Source organism: Pseudopodoces humilis, chromosome 1 (assembly GCF_049639895.1).
Source record: "Pseudopodoces humilis isolate 2021_Gansu_Grassland_sample_001 chromosome 1, ASM4963989v1, whole genome shotgun sequence".
Classification (NCBI taxonomy): Eukaryota; Metazoa; Chordata; class Aves; order Passeriformes; family Paridae; genus Pseudopodoces; species Pseudopodoces humilis.
The window spans coordinates 50640212-50661919 of record NC_142200.1 but is presented as its reverse complement, the minus strand read 5'-3'; the positions used below and the strand labels follow the sequence as shown (position 1 = coordinate 50661919).

Genomic DNA, 21708 nt, shown 5'->3' with positions numbered 1-21708 from the left:
AAGTAGGTTGTTCTGAGTGTGTATAATAACAGTGCGGTAGCAGGTTAATCATTACATATTTTGTGATCAATAGTTTTTTCCAGTTTTAAAGAGGGCCAACTGCACTAGTCTTTCACGCAATTTCGTCAGCTTAAGATTGTCTAAACATGGTAAATCAGTTCAACAAATACAATTTGTTTTCCTGCCTGTATGCCCAATACTGAGGAATAAGTTCTGAATACTGAGGAAGAAATTCTAGCTCAGTCCTATCTAGGTGCCTATACTTCCATTAAAAAGGATATCCAGGACCTTCTACCTAGTTAAATTAAAGCTGCAACAGCTTATAGAGTTTCTAGCAATTTAAACAGACATCTAAGAGTGCAAAGAAACTTTTTTGAGAATGACTGCTGACCACTGATGTATAAACATAGATATTCAACTTTCAGTGTATGCTTTTAATCCTACAGTAAAGTGGTAACATAGCAGTACCTCCTCTAACTGATGCCAAGCAAACAGAAACTTCACACAAGCCCTCATTTAGCCTGCTTATTAAAAGGCCCTCTCCTCTAAGAAGTCATCTATTGTGCAAGTCTGCTGGAAGAAACTGCACACAGACTTCAGTTTGTGGCATGGGGCTTGCTTTCTTACACAACATCTGTCCTAAGCTTTAATGTCTGTAGTATTCTGAGTTCACAAACAGTTTTGAATAATCCTCTGTGTGGGAGAAGAACACACAAAGAGATGGCAATAGAAAGACAGAAATATTTATATTTGAAAGATTGAGCTGTAATTTTTGTGAAAGAGCCAAAGGCTTTCTGATCAACTGCCCACACTCAGTGATTACTACAGAAAAGCCAGGAAATAGGAAAAGGGACTCACACACCAAACACTGAAAAACTGACATTGCCACAAGAAAGCCATCATGGTCCTCTGGGTGCCAAGAAAAATATTGGTGCTCCTTGACATTTTAGCTTGCGAAACATATATAGAGAAGTAAAACTATTAAGGGAGTGGGGTGTAAAAACATACAGACAGACAATGGGTTCACCATTACCTTCCCACAGAAATATTGTGTACCTCAAACCCTACATTTTTATTTGAACTGACCATTTCTCAAGCTTGCACAGAAACCTACTAAATTCACAGAGGGTGTCATTAAGGTCACCAGCTCGTCAAGTCACAAGGTCAGCAGGGAGTCTGTTTCCATCTCAAAGAATGAAGAAAAGCAAAAGACACCCAACACCTGCACAAACCTCAAATAATAAGAACAGTTGAAATACCTTGACATGTCAGATAATGCTGAAGATCTGTTGCTCTGGGGACTTTTACCCAGTGAACTAAAGCAAAGGATTACAGCAGAAGAAGAAAGCACAGGTTCCTTGCAGCTACACAGCACCTGCACAGCAGCTCACCATGTCCCTACCTACAGTAACCAAGACTTGAGGACAACCAAGCTACCATCAACTTTGTTTATTGAGCCTTGCTGTTTCAAAATTAGAGAGAAGGAAGTGCCCCCAGCCTCCAAATCATGGCTTGTCAATAAACATGAATTATTTTAATAATAGCTAATGATTTCTTATAGACATAATGATCTCACCCTTCCCTAGCATTCCAAGATTAGACAATTTTTTCCTGGAACGTAAATACATTTGGACAGCTCCACCTCTGTCCAATAGCTTTTTATTCCTATAAGCATCACCACTCACTCACTTTTCTCCATTAAAGATTTGTTTTATCCCATGAGTTACCTTGTAAGATTCCCTTTCTTCCATATCACATGGGCCACAGAAGAAAGGCATGGAACACAGTGACTGTGTCCGGGCAACTTCCACAGGAGCTCTAGCTAATAATACCAATATTAAATAATAATACTGATATTGGAATATACTGCTCAGGGAGGTGGTGGAATCAATGTCCCTGGAGGCGTTTAAGGAAAGACAGGACATGGCACTTGGTGCCGCGGTCTACTTGACATGATAGCATTTGGTCACAGGTTGGAACTCAGTGACCTCAGAGGTCTTTTACAACTTGATTCTGTGCTTCTGCAAAATATTTATTTTATTTGGGAGTTTAAAGTAAAAGAAAAAAAAATTTAAAAAAAAATCCTTTAATTTCTTATTGCATACACACAGTCGTTACAGAAAAAAAAAGACCAAAAAAAACCCAACAAACAACCCCACAAAAAATCCTCCACCAAAACATAAAACCCAACCAAACAAGACTGAATATTATCAATGGTACCTCGAGAGTATGACAGAAACTAGAATGAAGAACTGAGCAACTGAGCCTGGCATTCTCTCATTCCTTGCCCTTCCTTTGTTGCCTGCTGTCACCTGTGCAGCGCGAGTTGCCGCGCTCCATTCACATCGGCGGCTGGCTGTCTCTGGCAGGGAAGGCAGGGAACGCGTTATCCTGCCGAGCAGCCAGGCAGCCTCGGCGGGGCCGGCACCGGCGGAGCAACTCCCGAAGCTGCAGGGAGCAGCCGAAATTCCCGACACGGAGGCGGGGCGTGTGTGTTATGTGCGTGTGTGTCTGTGTGTTATGTGTGCTATGCGTGTGTACACTGCCATGCCGCGCACGGCACCCGCGCCCCGCTCGCCCGTGCCGCCTCCCTACCTTCTCCGCACATTCCCAGCCCTGCCTCGCGCGGGAACCTCCCGTAGGCGGCGGGCCCCTCACGCCGGGCGGCGGGGCAGGGGCCAGGCTCGGCGGGCCAGGCGGTGACAGCGGCGGCCATGGCTCCCGCCGCGGCGCTGACGGGCTGACAGCGCGGCCGGACGGAGCCGGGCGGGAGGCGCGGTGCCCGCTGCTCGGGGGGACACGGCGGCAGCGGTGACCCCGCCGAGGCGGGCACCGGGCGGGCGCTCCCCGGGCTCAGGGACAAGGGGGCGGCACCCCGCGGGCACCGGGTGGGGCCGGGGGTCCCCGCCGCGCGCCGGGAAGGTGCGCTCCAGTCCTTACCTTCTCCCGGGAGCGCGGCAGTGGGACGCGTCCTCCTCCTCCTGCTCCTCCTGTGTCTGTGGACGGCGCGGCCGCGGGGAATCGGGCAGAGCAGTGAGTGCTGCCCGCAGCGCCCAGGGGCTGAGGCTCAGCCGCGGCTCCGGGCGCCGGGGATTGCAAACACCCCGCCCGCCCTTTTTCCTTTCTTCCTTCCCTCCCTCTCCCTGTCTATATCTATCTCTCTCTCTGTCACCCGCCTGCCTTCCTTCTTTCCCTCCTTCTCTCTCTCTCTCGCTCGCTCGCTCGCTCTCTCTCTCCCTCCCTCCTTCCTTCCCTCTCTCTCCCTCCCTCCCTCCTTCCCTCTCTCTCCCTCCCTCCTTTCCTCACACCCCGCGCCGCCGCTCGGCTCCCCCCGCCTCCCCTCCCAGCGGCGCTCCCATTGGCCGCGCGCCGCCCACGTGGGCCTCGCGCAGAGCACGGGACGCGGGCGAGCGGTGCCGCTGCCAACGACAGAAGGCTCGGGGCGGGGTGGGCGCAGCACCTCTTTTCTCCGTTCCCAGTGCCATCCCCATCCCGAAGGAGACGGGCGCGTACGCCCGCAGGGCGATTGGAAATAACGGGCTTGCGGGATGCCACAGACGGACAGGGCTGGGACGGGGGGAAGAGGGCGCGAGCATCGCGCATGCGCAAAAGGGATTTTAGGGATTTTTTTTTTTTTTTTTTTTTTTTTTGCTGGGGCAGCCGCGCATCCTCTTGGGCTGCGGCCGCTGGAACCTTCTGGAAATGGCGGCGGCGGCGGCGGCCTCAGCTGGTCACGGGGTGAGGTGGCAGACGAGAGCTTTTCTGGTCTTTGCCACGGGATAGGAGCCGACCTACAGCCACCAGCACCCCCCGCTTTGCCTCGCCCCGTCCTGCCGCTGCCGCCCCCTCCCCGGGGAGGGGTTTTTCCGGCGGTGATGGCGCAGTGAGTTTTAACTATCCGGCGTAGTGCGCGTGCGCGGCGGGCGCAGCCCGTCCCTTTCCATCTTATCCTCTTCCATCCCTTCACCGGGCGCTAGCGGCTGTGGAGGGGCTGCCGCTAAAGGCCCCGCAATTTTTGGGAGAAGCCCCCGGACGCAGGTGCGTGTGGCGCGGTGCTGGAAAGCCCTGGGTGGCCGTTCGCTTTCGCGAAAAGCTGTGGGATGCCGATCCCGCCGCGCCTGGGGGTCTTGTCAGTGCTGCATTGCCCCCGCCCCCCTCCACTCAGACACACTTCGCATCCGCCTGCCGCTGCAGGACAGGACAACTTCTAGGTTTCCAAACTGGTTTTTTTGGGAGTGCCTTGCTTGCACAAATGAGCTAGACGTCATATGAAGACATCTAAGGGGTTACGGAATTGACTGGCGATGTAGCCCTGGTTGTAGCCTTAGAAAGGGGTCATTCATCTGCACTTGTAAAAGGTTTTGCATCTGCTTGTAACAGTAGTAGTATGTGGCAGGACTTAAGGAACACACGTCTGGTGCTATAATCGTGGGTTCTGGAGTAATGCTATCCAGATCGCTTCTGGGAGGTGCTGAAGGGCTGCCAGCAGCTAAACAAAGCCCTTTAACATAGTCTTAATTGCTGTGGTCACTCTGCTGCTGGATTGCTTTAATCTGTTACTGGGTAGAAATTCCTTAATACTTCCTATTCATCAGAAAAGTGATTTTTTTTTTCACAATCAAAAGATTACTTTGATTGAGGCCACCTATTGTGTAGACTTGCCGTATATTCTGATCCCCACCGATGATGTACCAGAATGGATAGAGGATGGCTTACTATTCAGACAAACTTCTCTCGTTTGCTTTCACAGTCTTCTTGTACAAATGCTGGTACAGATCATTGGTGTTGTAAAGCAACTGCCTTCACTTTCATTTGATTCTGTTAGTGTACAATGAGTACTGTCTGGTGTCCAGGAACAGCTCTGTCAGCGTGGGTGACCATGTAACAAAGGAAGTTGCCTTCACAGTCTTTTCTGTTTGGTTGATGGCAGGGGCTATCTCTAGAAGTGGCAAACTCATTGAATAGCAGACAGCCTATGGAAAGTCAGCGTAAGTAGAGTAAGAGCAGTTTCCAAAGGCAGAATAATTTTTCTTTTCATGGGATTATACAGGGATCCACACTGGAAAACATGACAGACTACAGGTGTGGCCTGCATTGTGATACTACATTTTTATCCTTGTGCATGAGTAGTGTGTAGCTCCAGGATTTTGGTTTGTATTAGGTGTTCACTACCAGCAGCTGAGGTAACAGGGAAAGGAGTTTCATGAGCAGTATCTGCAGCAGCAGATGTTAAGATCTGATAATAATATCTCAGTAACTGGGAAGAATACTGTTCCTTAAGCCTTTTGTAAGAACTACTGTTTGGACTAGTGAAAAGCATCAGTCAGTTGACTGCTAGTTGCTACCCCTACGTTTGTTTCTTGCCCTTGTTTCCAGCAGCCCTTCCGTTATACATCTAGCACAGCTGCAAGATGCTCGTGTACCTGCATGGTGTTGGTGTGCATAGGACTTCCCTGGATTTGCCCTCCCCAGGGGAACATCCTGTGTCATCAGCCCTGTGAACTACTAGTCTTAGGACAAACAGGTCCAGCATCTGGTTGAACTGTGTCATTGCTGAATTCAGTCTAGTCTAGTATCTGAAGGACTGAAAATTTCAGACTGCAGTACAAAAGTCTGAAGTAAGAACTTGCAGGGTGCCACACAGGTGAAAGTGTGTACCCCAGCCTCTAGGAGGTAACAGGCAGGTCAGCATATGGCCAGGAAACATCCTGCACAGGTGGAATGGGATTTCACTGCTTCTTCCTATTTAATGGCAGAACACTGGTCCAGGTAACATTTTTCTAGCAATGTGTGGTGGTCATGGAAATCCTTTCTGTTATCCAGCATCACACACATCATTTGGTATCTAGAATTTCCTATTATTCCATACTTCCTTCTGTCTTCACCAGAGGAAAGAATTGTCACCTCCCACTCCTGCAGTCTAGCAGATTCTTTTGGTGTCTTGTGCTTCTGTGTCCTAAATCACATTTCCTTTCTCAAGACTACCTATTTTAAAATCTTCTCAAGGTAGTCTTTTTTTTTTTCTTCCCCAGTTTCTTTTACTTTTTTATCTTCCACTTTTAGAAAATATAGTGTGTGAGTTTTTTAATTATCCTTTCATTCAACGAGACGAAAACACAAAATCAGTTATGTTGGTGCTGCAGTACCAGTTTCAGGAATGTGTTGACTGATGCTGTAGTTGACTCATTTTTTGCTTAACTCACCACCCAGTACTCTTACAATCCAGGATATTAACTGCTCTATTGAAACTGCAGAATTGCAAGTGTGTAATTATTTGACAGGTTAGTGCTACTGCCTAGAATTAATATTAGTGACCCTCTGCTATAGAGGATAATGAAAATTATGGCCTGTTAATATTTGTTACCAATATATATTAATTAATAAAATACTAATTTAATATATATATACTATGTTGTAAAATATACTGAGTTTTCTACTAGGAAAAGCAAGCACAAGGTATTATCTACAGGTATTTAAAAATGGAAAAGAGAACTTGGATGTATCAGTTCTTACTCTATTCTGGAAGTCTTTCATAATGATCACCTTGTTAATTCTCATCACAATCTTGCATAAGTTAGCATTGAGAAAGTAATTTATTGTATATAGTAAACAGCTACATGTAACAATGCAAAATAGGTATTTCTACTTGAGATGTTTGAAATGTTCAAATTTCAACAAAACCTGAAATAACACAGGGTGTGATTTTTTTTCTAACTGTTTCATACAATGATTGCCCAAACTCTTTAATCTGGGACCATAAAGCCTCATATAATTGATGAATGAAGTGGGTAAGATGAGATAGGTGTGTAACAGTTATTTTTTTATTTCTCTGCAATCATTTCACAGACCTGTAGTTGCCCTACAATACTTAAAGAGCAATGTATCAGATTTGTGCCATGCAGTAGAGATAATGTAAATTATCCTGTTCTAGTCAAGTGATTGGCAGATTCTTACATGTTGCATCAAAATGACTGACAGCTTGTCGGTGGAACATCACTAACAATCTCCAAAATATGGGAACTGTTGAGGTCCGTGTTCTCCTTATGAGACAGACTTCAAAATTGTAACGTGCAGATGGAATAAATTGGGGAGAAAAAGTGGATAAGGCTACAAATTCTGTCTGGCTTTAAATATGGGCGGAGTCTGGCATTCCAGAGCTTTGTTTTTGTATAGTTGGAAGTTTCAAGCTTGGCAGGTCCAAAACTATGTTTCCCTTCAACATGATTATGTTGAATCCCATGGGATTTCACTGTTACAAGACAAAACCATGAATAACTGTAGCACAGTATAGTTCCATAATGCATGCAACATCCTCACTTGTATTCAACAGATACTTTAAGGGTTAGAATAAGGTAAGTCTGTATGAACTAGAGTACAGCTTTGTTGTTAAAATGGAACAAACAGCGCAGTCAGACTGGGATACTAAAATGAGTCTGTCTTTGTATAAAGATGTGAGATGCCGTCTGCCTCATGTCATGTCTCTAGAGAAGTGCCACATAGTGCCAGATGCCTGGCCTGCTACAAGGCCTGAGGCTATTACAAACATGGAGTGACCTTTCAGAAGAGCATTCAGGAACTTTAAATGACAGATAAGATTTCAATCCATGTACTGTTTTCTCCTGTGTACTATGTTCTGTACTACTTCTACATAAGATTTTTTTTCATGTTTGTTTGGAAACTGCTTCACTCATGAGTTGTATGTATTTATTGAATTTTCCACTTGTATGCATTCCAATTATTTAATTTTATAAACACAGTAATATGGCAGCGATAGCAAGTTTCTTATACAAATGATTTACAGACATATTATGTTCCCAGAACTACCAACAGTAATACTATTTTGTTAATGGCATGTGAAGGAACTTCACAGAGCCTATATAAATAATGGTGGTGCACAAATAGACTACATGAGATAGCCATCCATTTTACAACAGCCATTTAATAGCCATTTTACATTAATCTGTAAAAACAGAGTTTAACTCTGAAGAGGGAGAATAGTTTGGTTTAGTACTATCAATCAGACTATGAAAACAAAACTAAATATAATATAGAATTATAAATTATACAGTTAAGCTTCATCTATCTCATCAATTATAATGTAAGTTCCATAGCAGGTTTTAGAAGAGACAGACACAATATAGTCTTAAGTGACTGATGTGTCCACATTTCCTAATATACATGGAAATATATGTCTGTATAGCTAAAGCTTTTGCCCAGTTTTATAAGCATAGGTATTAAGTGTCAGTAGGCAGTCAATTTTTAAAAATACTATCTTCAACTTTTTTATATTGAAAGAAATTTTACACAGATTAGTTCTTGAGAGAAGTTGGTGCATAGTAGTAAGGTCAAAGAAGGATCTGTGACTCAAAGATCCAGTGTCAGATATTACTACCCTCAGGCACATGTTGAATTGTTCTGGTAGATTCTGTCTTCCCCCCCCCCCCCAACTCCATACCTTCTCTGTACTAAATAAACTTGCACAAGAAGTTGGTTTTTGTTGCTATTAATTCTTTTAGTAGAGTACTACTGCACTTAGGGGCTTTACATTTTTCCTGATTACGAAGTGATATTAAGAAGAATTATGCTTACGAAGAACCACTTTTAACTGAACCTGTAAGATTTTTTACACAACCTAGCTCAGATAACCTTTCTTATTTGTGTGTTTGTTTATAAATTGCCAATAAAAGTAACATGATGAAGTTTTGTCAGATAATCTCCTTTCAGGCTGGTTCCTTGTGCACTTGCCAGATTTGTAATTTAGTGAGATTTGTTGCTTCTTCAAAGAGCTTTAGAAAAAGCTGAAAGAATTTTCAATGGCAGATCAAAAGACACAACTTTTCATCGCTTATTGACCATAAGTGGACTCTTTCAGGAAATTACTTTGCACAGCCTACAGAATCACTTTTCTTATTAACCTGGAATTACGATTAAACTGTGCTGTAGTTAAAACCACAGTAAGTTGGATAGTCTAATTGCAGTTATGTTTTATTTTTAAAACAAAACATTAGAAGGTACATAATTACTGAGATTGAAGATACTTTATTCTTTTCAGACAGTTCATCTTATATTACAAAAATCCTTAGAGGTCATCTCGAACTCCAAAACCTGGTCCTTTGGGTGGTTCAGTCAGGGAAGTAAGGCCACCAGCTGGCTCACAAGAAAAACGTCCACTCCTGAAAAATCAAAGCAGTTTATTCATTGCTGGTATTGATAAAACCTTAGATTATGCTTAATTGTTGGATAGAAGAGAGTAAAAAAATCTGACTTAAGCCTGAAGCCACTATTTTTCTTTTGTTCTTCCCATTCAACCTTCAGCAAAAGTCTGATGTAGCTGTTAAAATGAAAGTATTCCAAATTCAAGTAGTGACAAATAATTTTGTAACTGAAATGCAAGCTATGACCACTTGTTTTCTTTTATATTCATTTAGAGGTTGGCCAGACAGCATCAAATTTTAGCAATCATAGTTTTGTTGTAGATGCTTCCCTGTGTTTTTTTGAAACTGTAACTCTTTTAAGATTACTGTTCTTGTATTCAAAACATCTTTATAGAAACAATAGGAATAGGTAACACCCTAGTCAAATTAATTTCCCCATTGACACAGACATAGGTGGCCTAATAAAGAACAGTGGGAAATAACAGATAAAAAAAGTTCAGCAATAACCCTCATCACTATCCATCTTTGTTTTTTGACCAAAAGAAATTAGAAAAAAAACAACACAACCAACAAACCAACCAACCAGTCAGCCAACAGGAATTTGTTGGTTTAAATGATCTAGACAAAAATTCCATAAGGTGACATCATTCATCTGTTAAGTACTAAGACAAACCAAAATTCACATTTTCACATTTCATGCTTCTCTGGTCAGTCACCAAGAACATGCAAATTCTCAGTTCTTTCCAGTTTGTTTTGGCTTTGAATGCATGCATTTCTGTTTAGTGAAATAATTAATGCTTTCTAGCTGTAGGCTGTGAACTCAAATCATTGCAAAAGTAATTTAGTTTCTCAGAAGAATTACCCTTCATGTAGGTGATCAATATAATATATATAATTTATAACTACATGCAAGTATAGATTATTATAAATGTAGCATACCTTGGGCCTGGTTTGGGAACTTTGCCAGCCTTTAGCTCATCAATTATGTCTTCAATGTCTTTGGGTGTCAAATCTTCCTGTAAAAAAAAAAAAAAATCATTGACAAAACAGACATCAGTTACGCCAAATGCAACACTTCCAAATTTACCAGATCAGTGTGACCCTAGTGCAGGTAATTTTGATCCTATCTATTAACACACATAGTGGCTTGAAGAATGACGAAAATTGAAAAGTCTACTGTCATTTTAATGTTGAGACTTCATATTACATGTAGTTACAGAAATCATGTTAAACAGCGTTAATGCAGGCCAAGGGTTTGTGTTTTTAGCTTCTTGGTATTAGGAAGCTGGATCTCTGCCTACCCACTACACACATGCCATGACACATACTGCAGAATGGTGTTGGCTGCAACAAAAAAAATTTGGGTAGAATTTCAAGACAACGCTTCTTAAATTGGTATCATGAAATCATACTTTCCAACACAGGACTTTAAAGCGCTTTCAAAAACTTATCAAATACCTATTTAAAAATTCCAGATTTACGGGCAGACCACAATCACAAAAGTGCATCACTTTGCTTGTATACCCAAGACAGGAACTGAAATGCAAAATACACTGATACACCTGATACAAATGAAGTGTTCCAGCAAGAGGCCAAGAAACTAAAAGATGTTGTAGGTAGTAAGTTGTTCCTGCCAACAGGAATTAGAAAACTGACCACAACTTCACAAGCTGGAACAACTGGAAAATACAGGTAAGCCAGCAAAGCAGCTTAATCGCTTAAAAGGAAATGTCGTACTTACATAGTAATTGTCATTTATTTGTACCATCGGTGCGTTCACGCACGCACCTAAACATTCCACTTCTATTAGCGTGAAGAGCTTATCAGGTGTTGTTTCCCCAACTTTAATACCTAAACCAATAAATTAATTAGGCTCAGCAATGGTTATGAACAAAAGTAATAAAGCATGAATCTAAGTACACCATGGACATTGCATTACTTGTATTTTGGCTTTAAAAGCATTTGCAAAGTTAAACCCCTTTAAATGAGTCAAAATGTTTCCTTTAAGCAGAAGTTTCTACAAAAGCATTAAATCGATTTTCAGATACATTTTTGAGACCTTGCTTACAGGTATGATTCTTTGAAAAATAATCATGAAATGACAACTCTAAGAAACAAAAAGATCTACTCAAGAACATTTTTAGTAATCAATACAATAAAATGGAAAAATAGGAACACATAACTTTTATATGCTGATAGGAAATACATTAATATACAGTGTTGAATATTCCCAAATTAACCAACTTCCAAGTGTTGTTAGCTGCAAATTCATAAACAACTTGCAAGTTTATACACAAAGGATGATTTACTGAACTGCACACATACTTATCATCCATGGCATGTTACTGTTCTACTGCTAGAGATACAGACATTCCCCAGAGATGAGTCAGTTCAAGTAACATCTCAGAGTCTGATCTCTACAAAATACTCCATGGAAGGAAGAATGCTGAAAAGCAGTTTTCCTCCATTTACTAGCAGGAAGAGGTTGGAAATAATAGAAGTTGTAAGTAAGGCCTGTCTCAGTAAAAACTACAGAATCATCCTTACTGCTTTGATTTCTCAAGCTGACAGTTTCAGTTGAAATTAAGCTATCTATGCAGTAACAAGACATTTAATCTAAATATGCCTTTTTCAGACAACAGAGTATATGAAATGACAGATAACAGGCAGCTGTTCTGCAGCTCTTATCAATGGTTCTTAGAAAAAGTTAACACAGATTTTCATAGAAGGGGAAGAGTTGTCAGTTGCTGATCTTGCCCTCTCTTCTTCCCCATAACCACCCAAAAAGGAGGAAAAACCCCTCAACTCACACACAAAACCCCTGAGTAGTGCTTGTATGCACCATGATGCACCGTTCTCAACTGACTTTTTGGAGAACTCATAAATTATGTTAACATCATGTTATCATCCAGAGGGACCTTGACAGGCTGAAGAGGTGGGCCCATGTGAACCTTATGAAGTTGAACAAGGCCATTTTCTTCTACTATATGAAAAATTTTACTTCAGTATCATTAAATAAAAGTAAAAAATGCAAAAAGTGTATTACAAACTTGTGTCATACCAAGTTTCTTCTTAATGGCTTCTAAAATGCTGTCAGAGTCTCGCAGCATGCACGGTGTGGTGGTGCAGACCTGAATGTGGTATTTCCCAACAGGTTTGCGATTGTACATGGTGTAGAAGGTTGCTACTTCATAGACTCTCATGGGAGGCATATCTAAAACTTCAGCAACCTGTGACAGGAAAAACATGCTATGTTGAATTCTCAGATGGGAGCAGTAAAGGCATTTGGCAAACCATTTCAGTGAAGTCACCTGTCCTGTTTGCAGTAACAGTTAAGTAAGAGGGTGGGTGTGGGTATCAAAGCACAAATGTATTCCACGTGCCAAGACCAGACAGTGGAGTTCTGTGACTGGCATCAAACTCCATGAAGCCACAAATCAGCACAGCGAGGAGCCAAGTCAACTCCCCTCCAGCATCTCTTGTCAGACACAAGGGGGATGCGAGGAGTCAGCTGGGTGTGGGCTTTCCTTGTCAGCTCCAGCTCACACTGCACTTGGGCTGTGTGAATGAACAAGCCTGTACGAGCCTGCCCACACTAATCCATGGAAGCCTTTTGGTAAGGAATACTTGCAAGCTGGTACTGTGGTTATCTAATTCATATAGAGCAAGTCTCCCTCAGGTTCTGTGACACACCAGGGCTACATCTGCAGATTCCTGTCACAGCTAATAAGTAGGGAATGAAGCACAATCTCCATGGAGCCAGTTCAAGTATCCCTGATCTCATTAACCTGGAACCCTGGCAAACTGCTCAAGTTGAGAACTGGCTCTGGTTTCAATAGTGTAACTGTTTAAGGTTCCAGTTTCTCTAGCAGACAAATAACAAATCATGGAAAATATTTGTTCACTTAAAAGCCTTAAGATCATTTTAAACATAGTATCAATCTGAAACTTAAATAAATGAAGACACACTGCCAGCATTAATGAGTTTTGAGGCTTTATGTTATGCTGTAGAAACTGTAGCAGACGTAAATTCCCTTTCTTTAAATGCTAATTTATCTTCTTCAATCATTTCTCTAATGCTCACAATCCTCACCTTAAACTGAATTTAAAGCTTTACACTTTAAAATTGTTGATATTCCAGATGGTAGCACAAAGTACAACAGATTTATTATGAATATTATGAAGATTAATAGAAACCAGATTTTTTTATTTCTTGGTATTTGGTTACTGTCACGCAGCCTCTTACTTTGGAGCAGTGTAGTTGTTTGCCTAGTTATTTTGAAACAATTTTAATAATTAACCTGACAAGTCTTCTGGTTGCTTTCTGTGAGGTAATACCCAACACTCTTAACATCTACTACACCAACACTGCTCTGCAGTCCTTACAGACTTAGAGATTAAGTATAATCCAGGCAATGTGTGAAATGCCATTAATCTGTGAGGAAGAAAATTCCACTGACATTGCATTTTTTTCTTTCCCCACATTCAGCAGTGAACAAAATCAAGTGTCTGTTCCTAATTCCAGGATCATTTTAGGAGAAGAGCCTATCTGAATAGGTTTTATCTAATTTTTGATTTTGATTTGATTTGTTTGTGGTTTCTAGCAATGACCTAATATTATGTAAACAGAGCCCTGAGTTTTCTGCATTAGTCTTCCCTTTTATTTTTAAAAACCTAGTCTCATAGGGAATTCTCACAATTGTATGCCACATGTAAATTCCCATGTTAGTAAGCTTTCATTAATTAATGTTAATATTCTAGTAAGATATTGAAAGAAAACAATAAAATTATGCTTGAAAGATAATTAATTACTAAATACCTTGTTCATAGCTGATATGGGCAGCCATCCATGCTGTCTTTGGGCCAAATCCAGTACTGCCATGACAGCTGCAGACTTGTGTCCCTCTGGGTAGTTGTTTATGATCGCTTCTATTCGCTTGTTGAAGGGAAAGAAGGAAAACAAATCAGTACTGCTCTAAAGACAAAGATGTCTGTGTATTCAACTTTTTTTTGTCTGCATACCTTTAGGTTTTCAGATGTGAATTCAAATGGAGTATCTGGATTGTTTTCAGGACTATCTCTATGCTGCAAGAAAAGAAAAACATGTAAAACTGGGTTGCCAGGAAATCATTTGGTACATATTTACTGTTGTAAAATACAGCAGTTACACAGTTACAGTTGAACTGCTTGAATAAAAACTATATTCCACATAAAAATTCTGTAATACTACATTGATGAAATATATTTGGGACAGGTATCAAAAATTGATAATTATTTAATCATTCTTGAAAATCATTACCTATTCCCATTACTTCCTATTAAAAAATTATTTACTGAGAAATACATGAAATTATATATTGAGGAAATGTAAGGTGTTGTTCTCAAAATACACATTTTTAACACTGTTAATACAGTTTGACAATTATGCTGAAATTTACAACAGGCAGAGTAAGAACACCCTGGTTAATACCTTAACAAACAACAGACTAAAACAACAGTTCGTTTTTCCTTTTACCATGAAACATTAATTTAAAAAAAAATAAAAAACAATTCATCAAGAAGTTTGTTGTAGAATTAAAACATCTGCACATTCAAACAAATTATTAGTCCATTTTAACATATTGTTTTGATTTTTAATGGATTTCAACATTTTCATTTTATATACAATTCTGAATCAGAATGTAAGAAGCAGAATTTTGAATTAATATTTCAAAAATAAGGTATTCTAAGTTATTCTAAGTTATTTTTAAGGTGATCTTCTGTGGAAACATCAAATTATAATTTGTCCTTCTGTATTCAGACAATAAAAATTTGGAGGTCATGGAAAAGTAACATTTTCCTGTACTAAAATCTTAGTTCTGATGAAAATCCTTTTCCACCAGAAAATGTTCCTGCACAAAAAATTTAGCTGTCTCTAAGCAGCTCATTTTGGTTTCCTTTAAATACCTGTAATTAGGTTTAATTCAAAACTTCATATGGTTTTCAAATTGAGAAAACTTCAAATTAAATGCAAAGTTCTTGGGAAAACACCAGCTATATTTGAGGCTTTATGTTAAAAGTAATCCACAACCAGCCAATAATAAAAGCTTTAGAAGTGTATTTAGAACAAAGAAATCCCCTCCACTTCCATCTGGATCATTTCCTCCAATAATCGAGGGCGATTTTGCAGTTGCCACACTACACTCTTCTTACTGAGCAGCAAAGGATTTAATGAAAAGCCTTAACATTGCCAAGACACTTGCATGCTGAAGTGTGTTTCATCAGTGAAGAACTTAGAACATGTGTGGTCACAGCTATGCTTGGATTTATAAATTTTAATATGGAAATATTACAAGGGCAAATACTTCAATTACATCTGTTGGTCTGTCCAGGGATTACCTTTGCTTATCCTGTCTACATCCCAAAGTAGACAGACATCCCACCAGTTTGAAACCATTGTGCCTTCACCACAGTTTCCATATATAGTCCAACATAAAACTACCATTGATAAATACTTCACTAAGGATGACTTTCCTATAAGAACAAGAATTACTGAAAAATGACTGATGCCCTTTGAACATGCTAATATTTTATTAAGCGTTAATTTCTTGCTTATTGTGTTGTTTACAAAATAACATAAAAGAGCTTTTAGGAACATGATTCCCATTATTTTAGACTGACCCTTCCAGACAAAGGATTTGATGACTCAGTGTCTTAATGAGTGTTTTCTTCCAATTTTAACGAAGTTCTCAAAAAGAGTTTGATGGAAGAAAGGCTGGTTGGAAATACTGTACAACTTTTATTGTTTTTTTCCCTTAGAGACGTTTCCATGTCTTAGCTGCACAGATCAATTCCACGATTCATGATAAGTATTTCCATAACTTAGCTTTTCCTTCTCAAATCTTCATATCTATTCTGCTATTATTTTGTCTTCTGTAGTTATTTGATAGTTAGCAATTGTATTTCGTCTCAATTTCCTTTGCAAATAAATGTACTTGATTTATTAAAACTCTCTCTTTGTCTGGAGCAGCTGTTCTTTTCAGTGTATCATCTTTAAACTGATATCCTTAAATGCCCTACATGTGAAGAGGAATAATAAAGACATATGGTAAATTACAGAGTGGCTGAAGTTGGAAGGAACCTCTGGAAGTCATCTGGGTCAAACTCCTCTGTTCAAGCAGAGCTGCTTGCCCAGGACTGTGTCCAGATGGCTTTTTCTGAATATATCAAATAATGGAGATTCCACAACCTATCTGGGCAACCTGTTCCAGTGCTCTGTCACCCTCATAGTGAAAAAGTGTTTCCTGATGTTCTCTGAGGCCATTGCCTTTGGTCTTGTCACATAGCACCACTGAAATGAGCCTGGCTCTGTTTTCTTTGCATTCTCCATCCCCACAAGTCTTTTTCCAAATATCTTTTCATGCTCCCCAATTTCCCAAAGTCTTACGTGAAGTTTTCATTCCATTCATACATTGACTGTATCACATTTCTATTGCAGAACAGAGCCTATTTAAGTAGGAACACCTTCACTGCAAAGGCTACCCAAGCCACAGATGCCAGTGCACTCCCATGGAAGCCACTAAGGCTGCTGAATGGCCACCTCATACTCTTTTTGCTACACTGACCTGGGCAATTTTATTATTATGCTTTCTTTTTTTCCCAGTGATCTAATAATCTCTGCGAAAAAGTTGTCCTGAAACTTGACCTATACCCTATGGTAAACACCAGTTGAAAACACTGTAAACCAAAATGAGAGAACTGGGTGGTCTGCAGGGACAATGTTCAGAATCCATATCAAATCAGCACTGAAAAAATATGTATTACTCCTCCTCTAAAAGGAAAAACCCTACATTCACTGCTCCAACAGAACTCAACATATAAACCCTTCTTACTTTAAGAATGGTGAAAGTGCTCTCAAACTCAACTATCTCACTGACCAACTTCACAAGTAACTAAAACTTGAATACAGCAATTCAACCTTTTGTGCTGAACTCCCTGTGCAGCCCTATGACAAAGCCCACATCAGGGCTGTTGATGTGTTAAGGAAACTCAGTCCATGTATTGAAAACAATAAAGTAGAAGAGTTAAGTTTTAGCTGTTAAGAAGGCTAAAATCATGTATAAGTCAAGTAAAATCAGGTAAAAGTCAAATATAGAGAATGCATGTTTTAATGAAGAAAGGTAATCCTAATAAATGTCTCTGGAATTAGGCCTTCCCCAGCCATCAGAACATAGAGATTTGGAGCATCACTCTTACATTTCTACAGGCAAAAAACCCACCTAATTTTGTACTTGATATCCTCTCACTGGAAGTGTGATGTAGCTGCCTGTGATGGCACCTAGTTGAATTTAATGATTGAGAGAATGGCTCTTCCTGAGTATTTCAGAATACAAAGGCATCTCAGCGGAAGTTCTCTTATTTCTGTGTGTTTCTGCTACCATGCAACATGTTTGCAAAGGGAAGCATAGGCATGCAAATCAGAAATGCCTTTTAATACTGGATTTTATGACAACCAGGTCCCTTCCTAGCCTGTCCTCTGCTATTACAACACAAATACTCTTCATGCATTTTCCTTCCTCACATACAGATTTTATACATGAAAAGTGCAATAAGTAGCAGCAATAAGCTTCGTAAAACAAACCCAAGACATTTTTGTGTAAACTGACACACTAAGAGGACCACCACAACAAGTCTGAGTCACTCCCATTAGTCCTGCACTCTTCAAACAAACTTTGAACACTTCCGTTTGTAATTAAAAAAAAAAAAACACACCAACTTTTAAAAGTTGTTTTTTCCTCTACAGAAATCCAGGGGGAGTCCAGTTTTCTGACTGTATATGAACACCTGGTGTTGATTAAAATGCCTTCATCTCAAACCAGCAGGACAAGTTTCCCTTGAAATTTGCTATTTCAAGTAACATCTGGAATTCAGTTAGGGCAAACAGTGACATGCACATACAGTGACATCCAACTGTCTTCTTCCCTTTACTTCAGAGAAGAACAAATATTACCTTATTAAAAAACAATTGAGAAAGAAAAACGGAACAAAATAACAAGAAAAAACAGACTCCCACAGAAACAAGTTCTTATTGCTCCTCTAGCAAAAATCTGCTGTGGAATAAGTCATCAATGATGCCATTAAATAAACATCTGCAAAGCACTCAGCTTTTCTACTTGCCTTTCTCTGTTATCAGGCTCCTTCCTGCAGCAAATAATTAAAAAACTACATAAATCTTGAATTTACAAAGCTATGTAGCTTCATATGTCAGACATCAACAACCATTAGGGTGCCAAAGACATCTTTTGCCTGTCTTCACCAACCTCCAGCTACACTTGAAGTTTCCTAAATTGCCAGACTACAGCATTCCCTCTATTCCTTGAACCTCAGCTCTCACCCTGTAAATCACCAATTCCTGCTCAGATTTCTGGAAAAGTACACAAAGCATATACTGAGATCCTATTAACTTCATTTTATGGTTAAAGCTGTAGAGACAGCTGCAGAAAGGAAAGAACAACAACAACGTGTCCAAAAATCCTGAGCACCTGTTTGCAACAGTGGTCAACTCTCTCATAAAGGGCTGATTTTTACCAAGGGTTGGGAAAATGCCAAATTATTCAGCTGTTAAACTGCAGACCAGCTAAAGCTCTGAATGGAGCAGAATGGGACAAAACACACTCTCGAGATGCTTCAGTTTCTCTTCAGAGGTAGACAAACAACACAGCTGCTTTACACACTTCAATTCAAGGGCTTTTTACTTTTTGCAATCACTACTACTGTTTCTGCCTTTTATGACAGTGCCTAATGGTTTCCTTGTACAACCTGCTGTATCACACAGAACATGAACAAGAACTATACTTTTCAACTCCTGTAAACACAGCTAGGATGTGAGCCCATGGGTAATTCTGCAGCAAATTTCAAAAAGCAAGTTTTGCAACAGCACTTGCAAAAAGTTTAACGAGATTCAATTACAAATTCAACTCAAATAAATAAAGGAAACAAGAACTGGTTCATAATGGAATTTTAAGTTTAAGCAAAGCCTCATCTGCAATCACATACAAATTATGGAGCATTTTCACTATGTAAGGCAAGAAACATAAGAGCCAAAAACTAAAATAAAACCTTTCGATACTCCATTGCAATTCTAGTAGAAGGTTCTACAGAAAAAAAACCCTCATCTTTGTAAATGCCAATGGGTTTCTATAGCAAGGTTCTGCCCATCAGCAGCTTTTAGGCAGATTTGAAAAAGCGTATGTCAAATTCTTCTGACCCATCCCCTTACAGTAAAGCAGATTATTTACCACAAATAAGGCTCCAGTGGCATTGCGCTCTGCTGTTCCATGCAAGTATCGGATCTGTCTTACCTACAAGCAAAATAAAGTGTTAATAATGCACATACTGCTAGTGGCTGCTTTCAGAACCAGTCTGATTTCCATTCTAACTGTAAGCCATTAATTCTACTGCCATCACTAATAATTTAAAATAAGTCAAGGAGAGACTGTTAAGGGGTTTCCTGTACTATTAGGAGAGTATGTCTCTTGACCAGTTCAAACAATGTAGAAATTAAAGGATTTAACTCTGCTACTGCCTGATTTAAGTGCCTTGAACACAAATTCTCATCCAACATTTCATGAAGAATTTCCTAATTTGTGACTTTATATCCTATATGCTATAAATTTTGCAGAAACCACTGCTACTACTTAAGTTCTTCTCCAGTAAGCAGTTACATGCCTCTTCAGCATTTATCGAACCAAACACTGAGAACTGGCATAAGAGGGCAAATGTAAACACAAACCTGAAGAACGAACAGAACACAGACCCATATTCAAGTTCTGTTCAACTATTCTCTGTACTCTGACGTGCCAGAACGGATCAAGATTTCTAGATTCTGGCCGGTATTAGTAAGATTTGATCATTTTACCGCATGCGTTTATTGTATTAAAACTTAATTTTGTATTAAATGACGTTTATTTGTACAATTAATTCTTGAGCAATTTTGAGATTTCTTAAAGTAGAATCACAGAATGGTTTGGGGTGGAAGGGACCTAAAGATCATGTCGTTCCAATCGCCTGCCGTGGGAGGACACCGTCCACTATACCAGGCTGTTCAGAGTCCCATCCGACCTGGCTCTGAACCTGGCTCCCAGGGACGGGATAGGTCATATGACAGGGAAAGGCTGCAAACATCCTGTGTCACTGCAGTGCGGGTGCAACTGCGTGATCCGCTGCTAGAAAGACTGAGCTGCTCAGGCTGTCATTGCAGAAGAGCCTGGACTGTGCGTCCGTGCTCCACACACTTGCATTCCAGGCACCGACCTACCCCCAGGCCCCCCTCCCCACGCCACGCCGCGGCCTCCCCGCTCTCCCGCCGCCTCTCCGACTCCCGGCCGGCGGGGGCAGGGAGCCCTTACCGAGCGTGCGGCCGCGGCGCGCAGGGCAGCGCACAGGAGCATGGCGGCGGCGGCGGGAGCGCCGATCCCCGCTCCTGCTGCTCCTCCTTGTCCCGATCCCTCTCCTTGAGGCCTGGGCTCGCCCTCCGCGCAGCGACAAGGAGACCCGCGGTGCGCATGCGCCGGGGCGCGCCCGCCGCGCGCGTGCCCGCTCTGGGAGCAGAGGCTGTCCCGGCTGTCCCCGCCCGCCGGAGCCCAGGGCCCGGGGAGCCCCGGGGAGTGACTGCCTCAGGGTGCCCGCGGGAACTCCAGCCTCTCGTGGCACGCACACGCTTGAGAAATACAGATTCCTTCGGAAACAAGAGCTGCCAACAGCGGAAAATCGCAGGAAACTAATGAGGTTTTTTTCAGCCGTTTCCCACCTTCCTACCCACTTGTTGTTTGGGGTTTTAGTGTTTGTGCTGCATGCGCCTATGTTTTGACCTCCTTCAGGAAAAATAATAAACATTGATTGTCTTTTTGTCCTCTGATAAACATTTTCGTATGACACCGTAATCCAGTTATTACAGTACAAATGCTGGAACCGAAGATGACAGAATCACAGGATGGTTTGGGTTGGAAGGGAACTTGAACGCCATCTGGTTCCAACCCCTGCCATGGGCAGGAACACCTCCCGCTAGACCGGGCTGCTCCATCCAGCCTGGGCTGGAACACTGCTGGGAATGGGGCACCCACAATTTATCTGAGCTGGGTGTAAGTCACAGCCTCTTCCTTAGATGCAGCTGGTGTTTAGGGACATGGTTCACAGGTACATCCTTATGCAGAGCCTTGATCATTCAGATTTTGTGATGGGGAGTGCAAACGTACCCTTCTCACTGTCAAATCAATTCACGTTTTTCGAATAGCGGCTAAGAAGGAGGTCTTTTATTCCAAGGAGTACTCAGCATTCCAGATTGGCAGAGCATCATCTGATGTTCTCACAACTCTTACCATATCCTCCTTCTCTTTTAGGAGGAATCTCCCTTGCAATCCCCACCCTGTAATCTACCATGGCTTTCAGTGGGGCAGCCTTAGTAATTTCATGAATTTCACGCTGAAAATCTATCCATGTGTATTTTATTTTTACAAAAACTCTGATGATTTGCTGGTTGACACTGCGATTAACAATTACTTCTAGTAAATACACA

General features: G+C 41.1%; 2 protein-coding genes across 4 annotated transcripts in view; both read right to left on the bottom strand.

Annotated features, from left to right (window-relative positions):
* ANKRD12 (ankyrin repeat domain 12) overlaps positions 1 to 3078 on the bottom strand; it is a 58506-nt gene extending 55428 nt beyond the window's left edge. For 2 of the 3 annotated variants that reach the window (XR_001331755.2, XM_014255956.2), the window contains exon 1: positions 2941 to 3078. The gene's annotated coding sequence lies outside the window, so the exon portion shown is untranslated. Of the gene's footprint in view, positions 1 to 2220; positions 2315 to 2940 lie in introns of those variants that run through there. The other variant, XM_014255962.2, reaches the window with a different exon arrangement.
* Positions 3079 to 9019: 5941 nt separating this feature from the next.
* Positions 9020 to 20708, bottom strand: NDUFV2 (NADH:ubiquinone oxidoreductase core subunit V2). The gene is made up of 8 exons (XM_005517254.3): positions 20543 to 20708; positions 19433 to 19495; positions 14178 to 14240; positions 13975 to 14091; positions 12217 to 12385; positions 10897 to 11006; positions 10095 to 10171; positions 9020 to 9173 (listed from the first exon to the last, which is right to left on the bottom strand). The coding sequence occupies exons 1-8, from the start codon at positions 20582 to 20584 to the stop codon at positions 9080 to 9082; spliced, it is 735 nt and encodes a 244-aa protein (XP_005517311.1). The 5' UTR covers positions 20585 to 20708; the 3' UTR covers positions 9020 to 9079.
* Between the last annotated feature and the right edge of the window lie 1000 nt (positions 20709 to 21708).

Coding starts and splice junctions, on each gene's coding strand:
- NDUFV2 (XM_005517254.3), bottom strand. CDS start 20,584: ATGCTCCTGTGCGCTGCCCTGCGCGCCGCGGCCGCACGCTCG. Junction 14,241..19,432: donor CCACTGGAGCCTTATTTGTG/GTAAATAATCTG, acceptor CTTTTCTTGCAG/CATAGAGATAGTCCTGAAAA. Junction 9,174..10,094: donor GTTCCCAAACCAGGCCCAAG/GTATGCTACATT, acceptor TTGATTTTTCAG/GAGTGGACGTTTTTCTTGTG.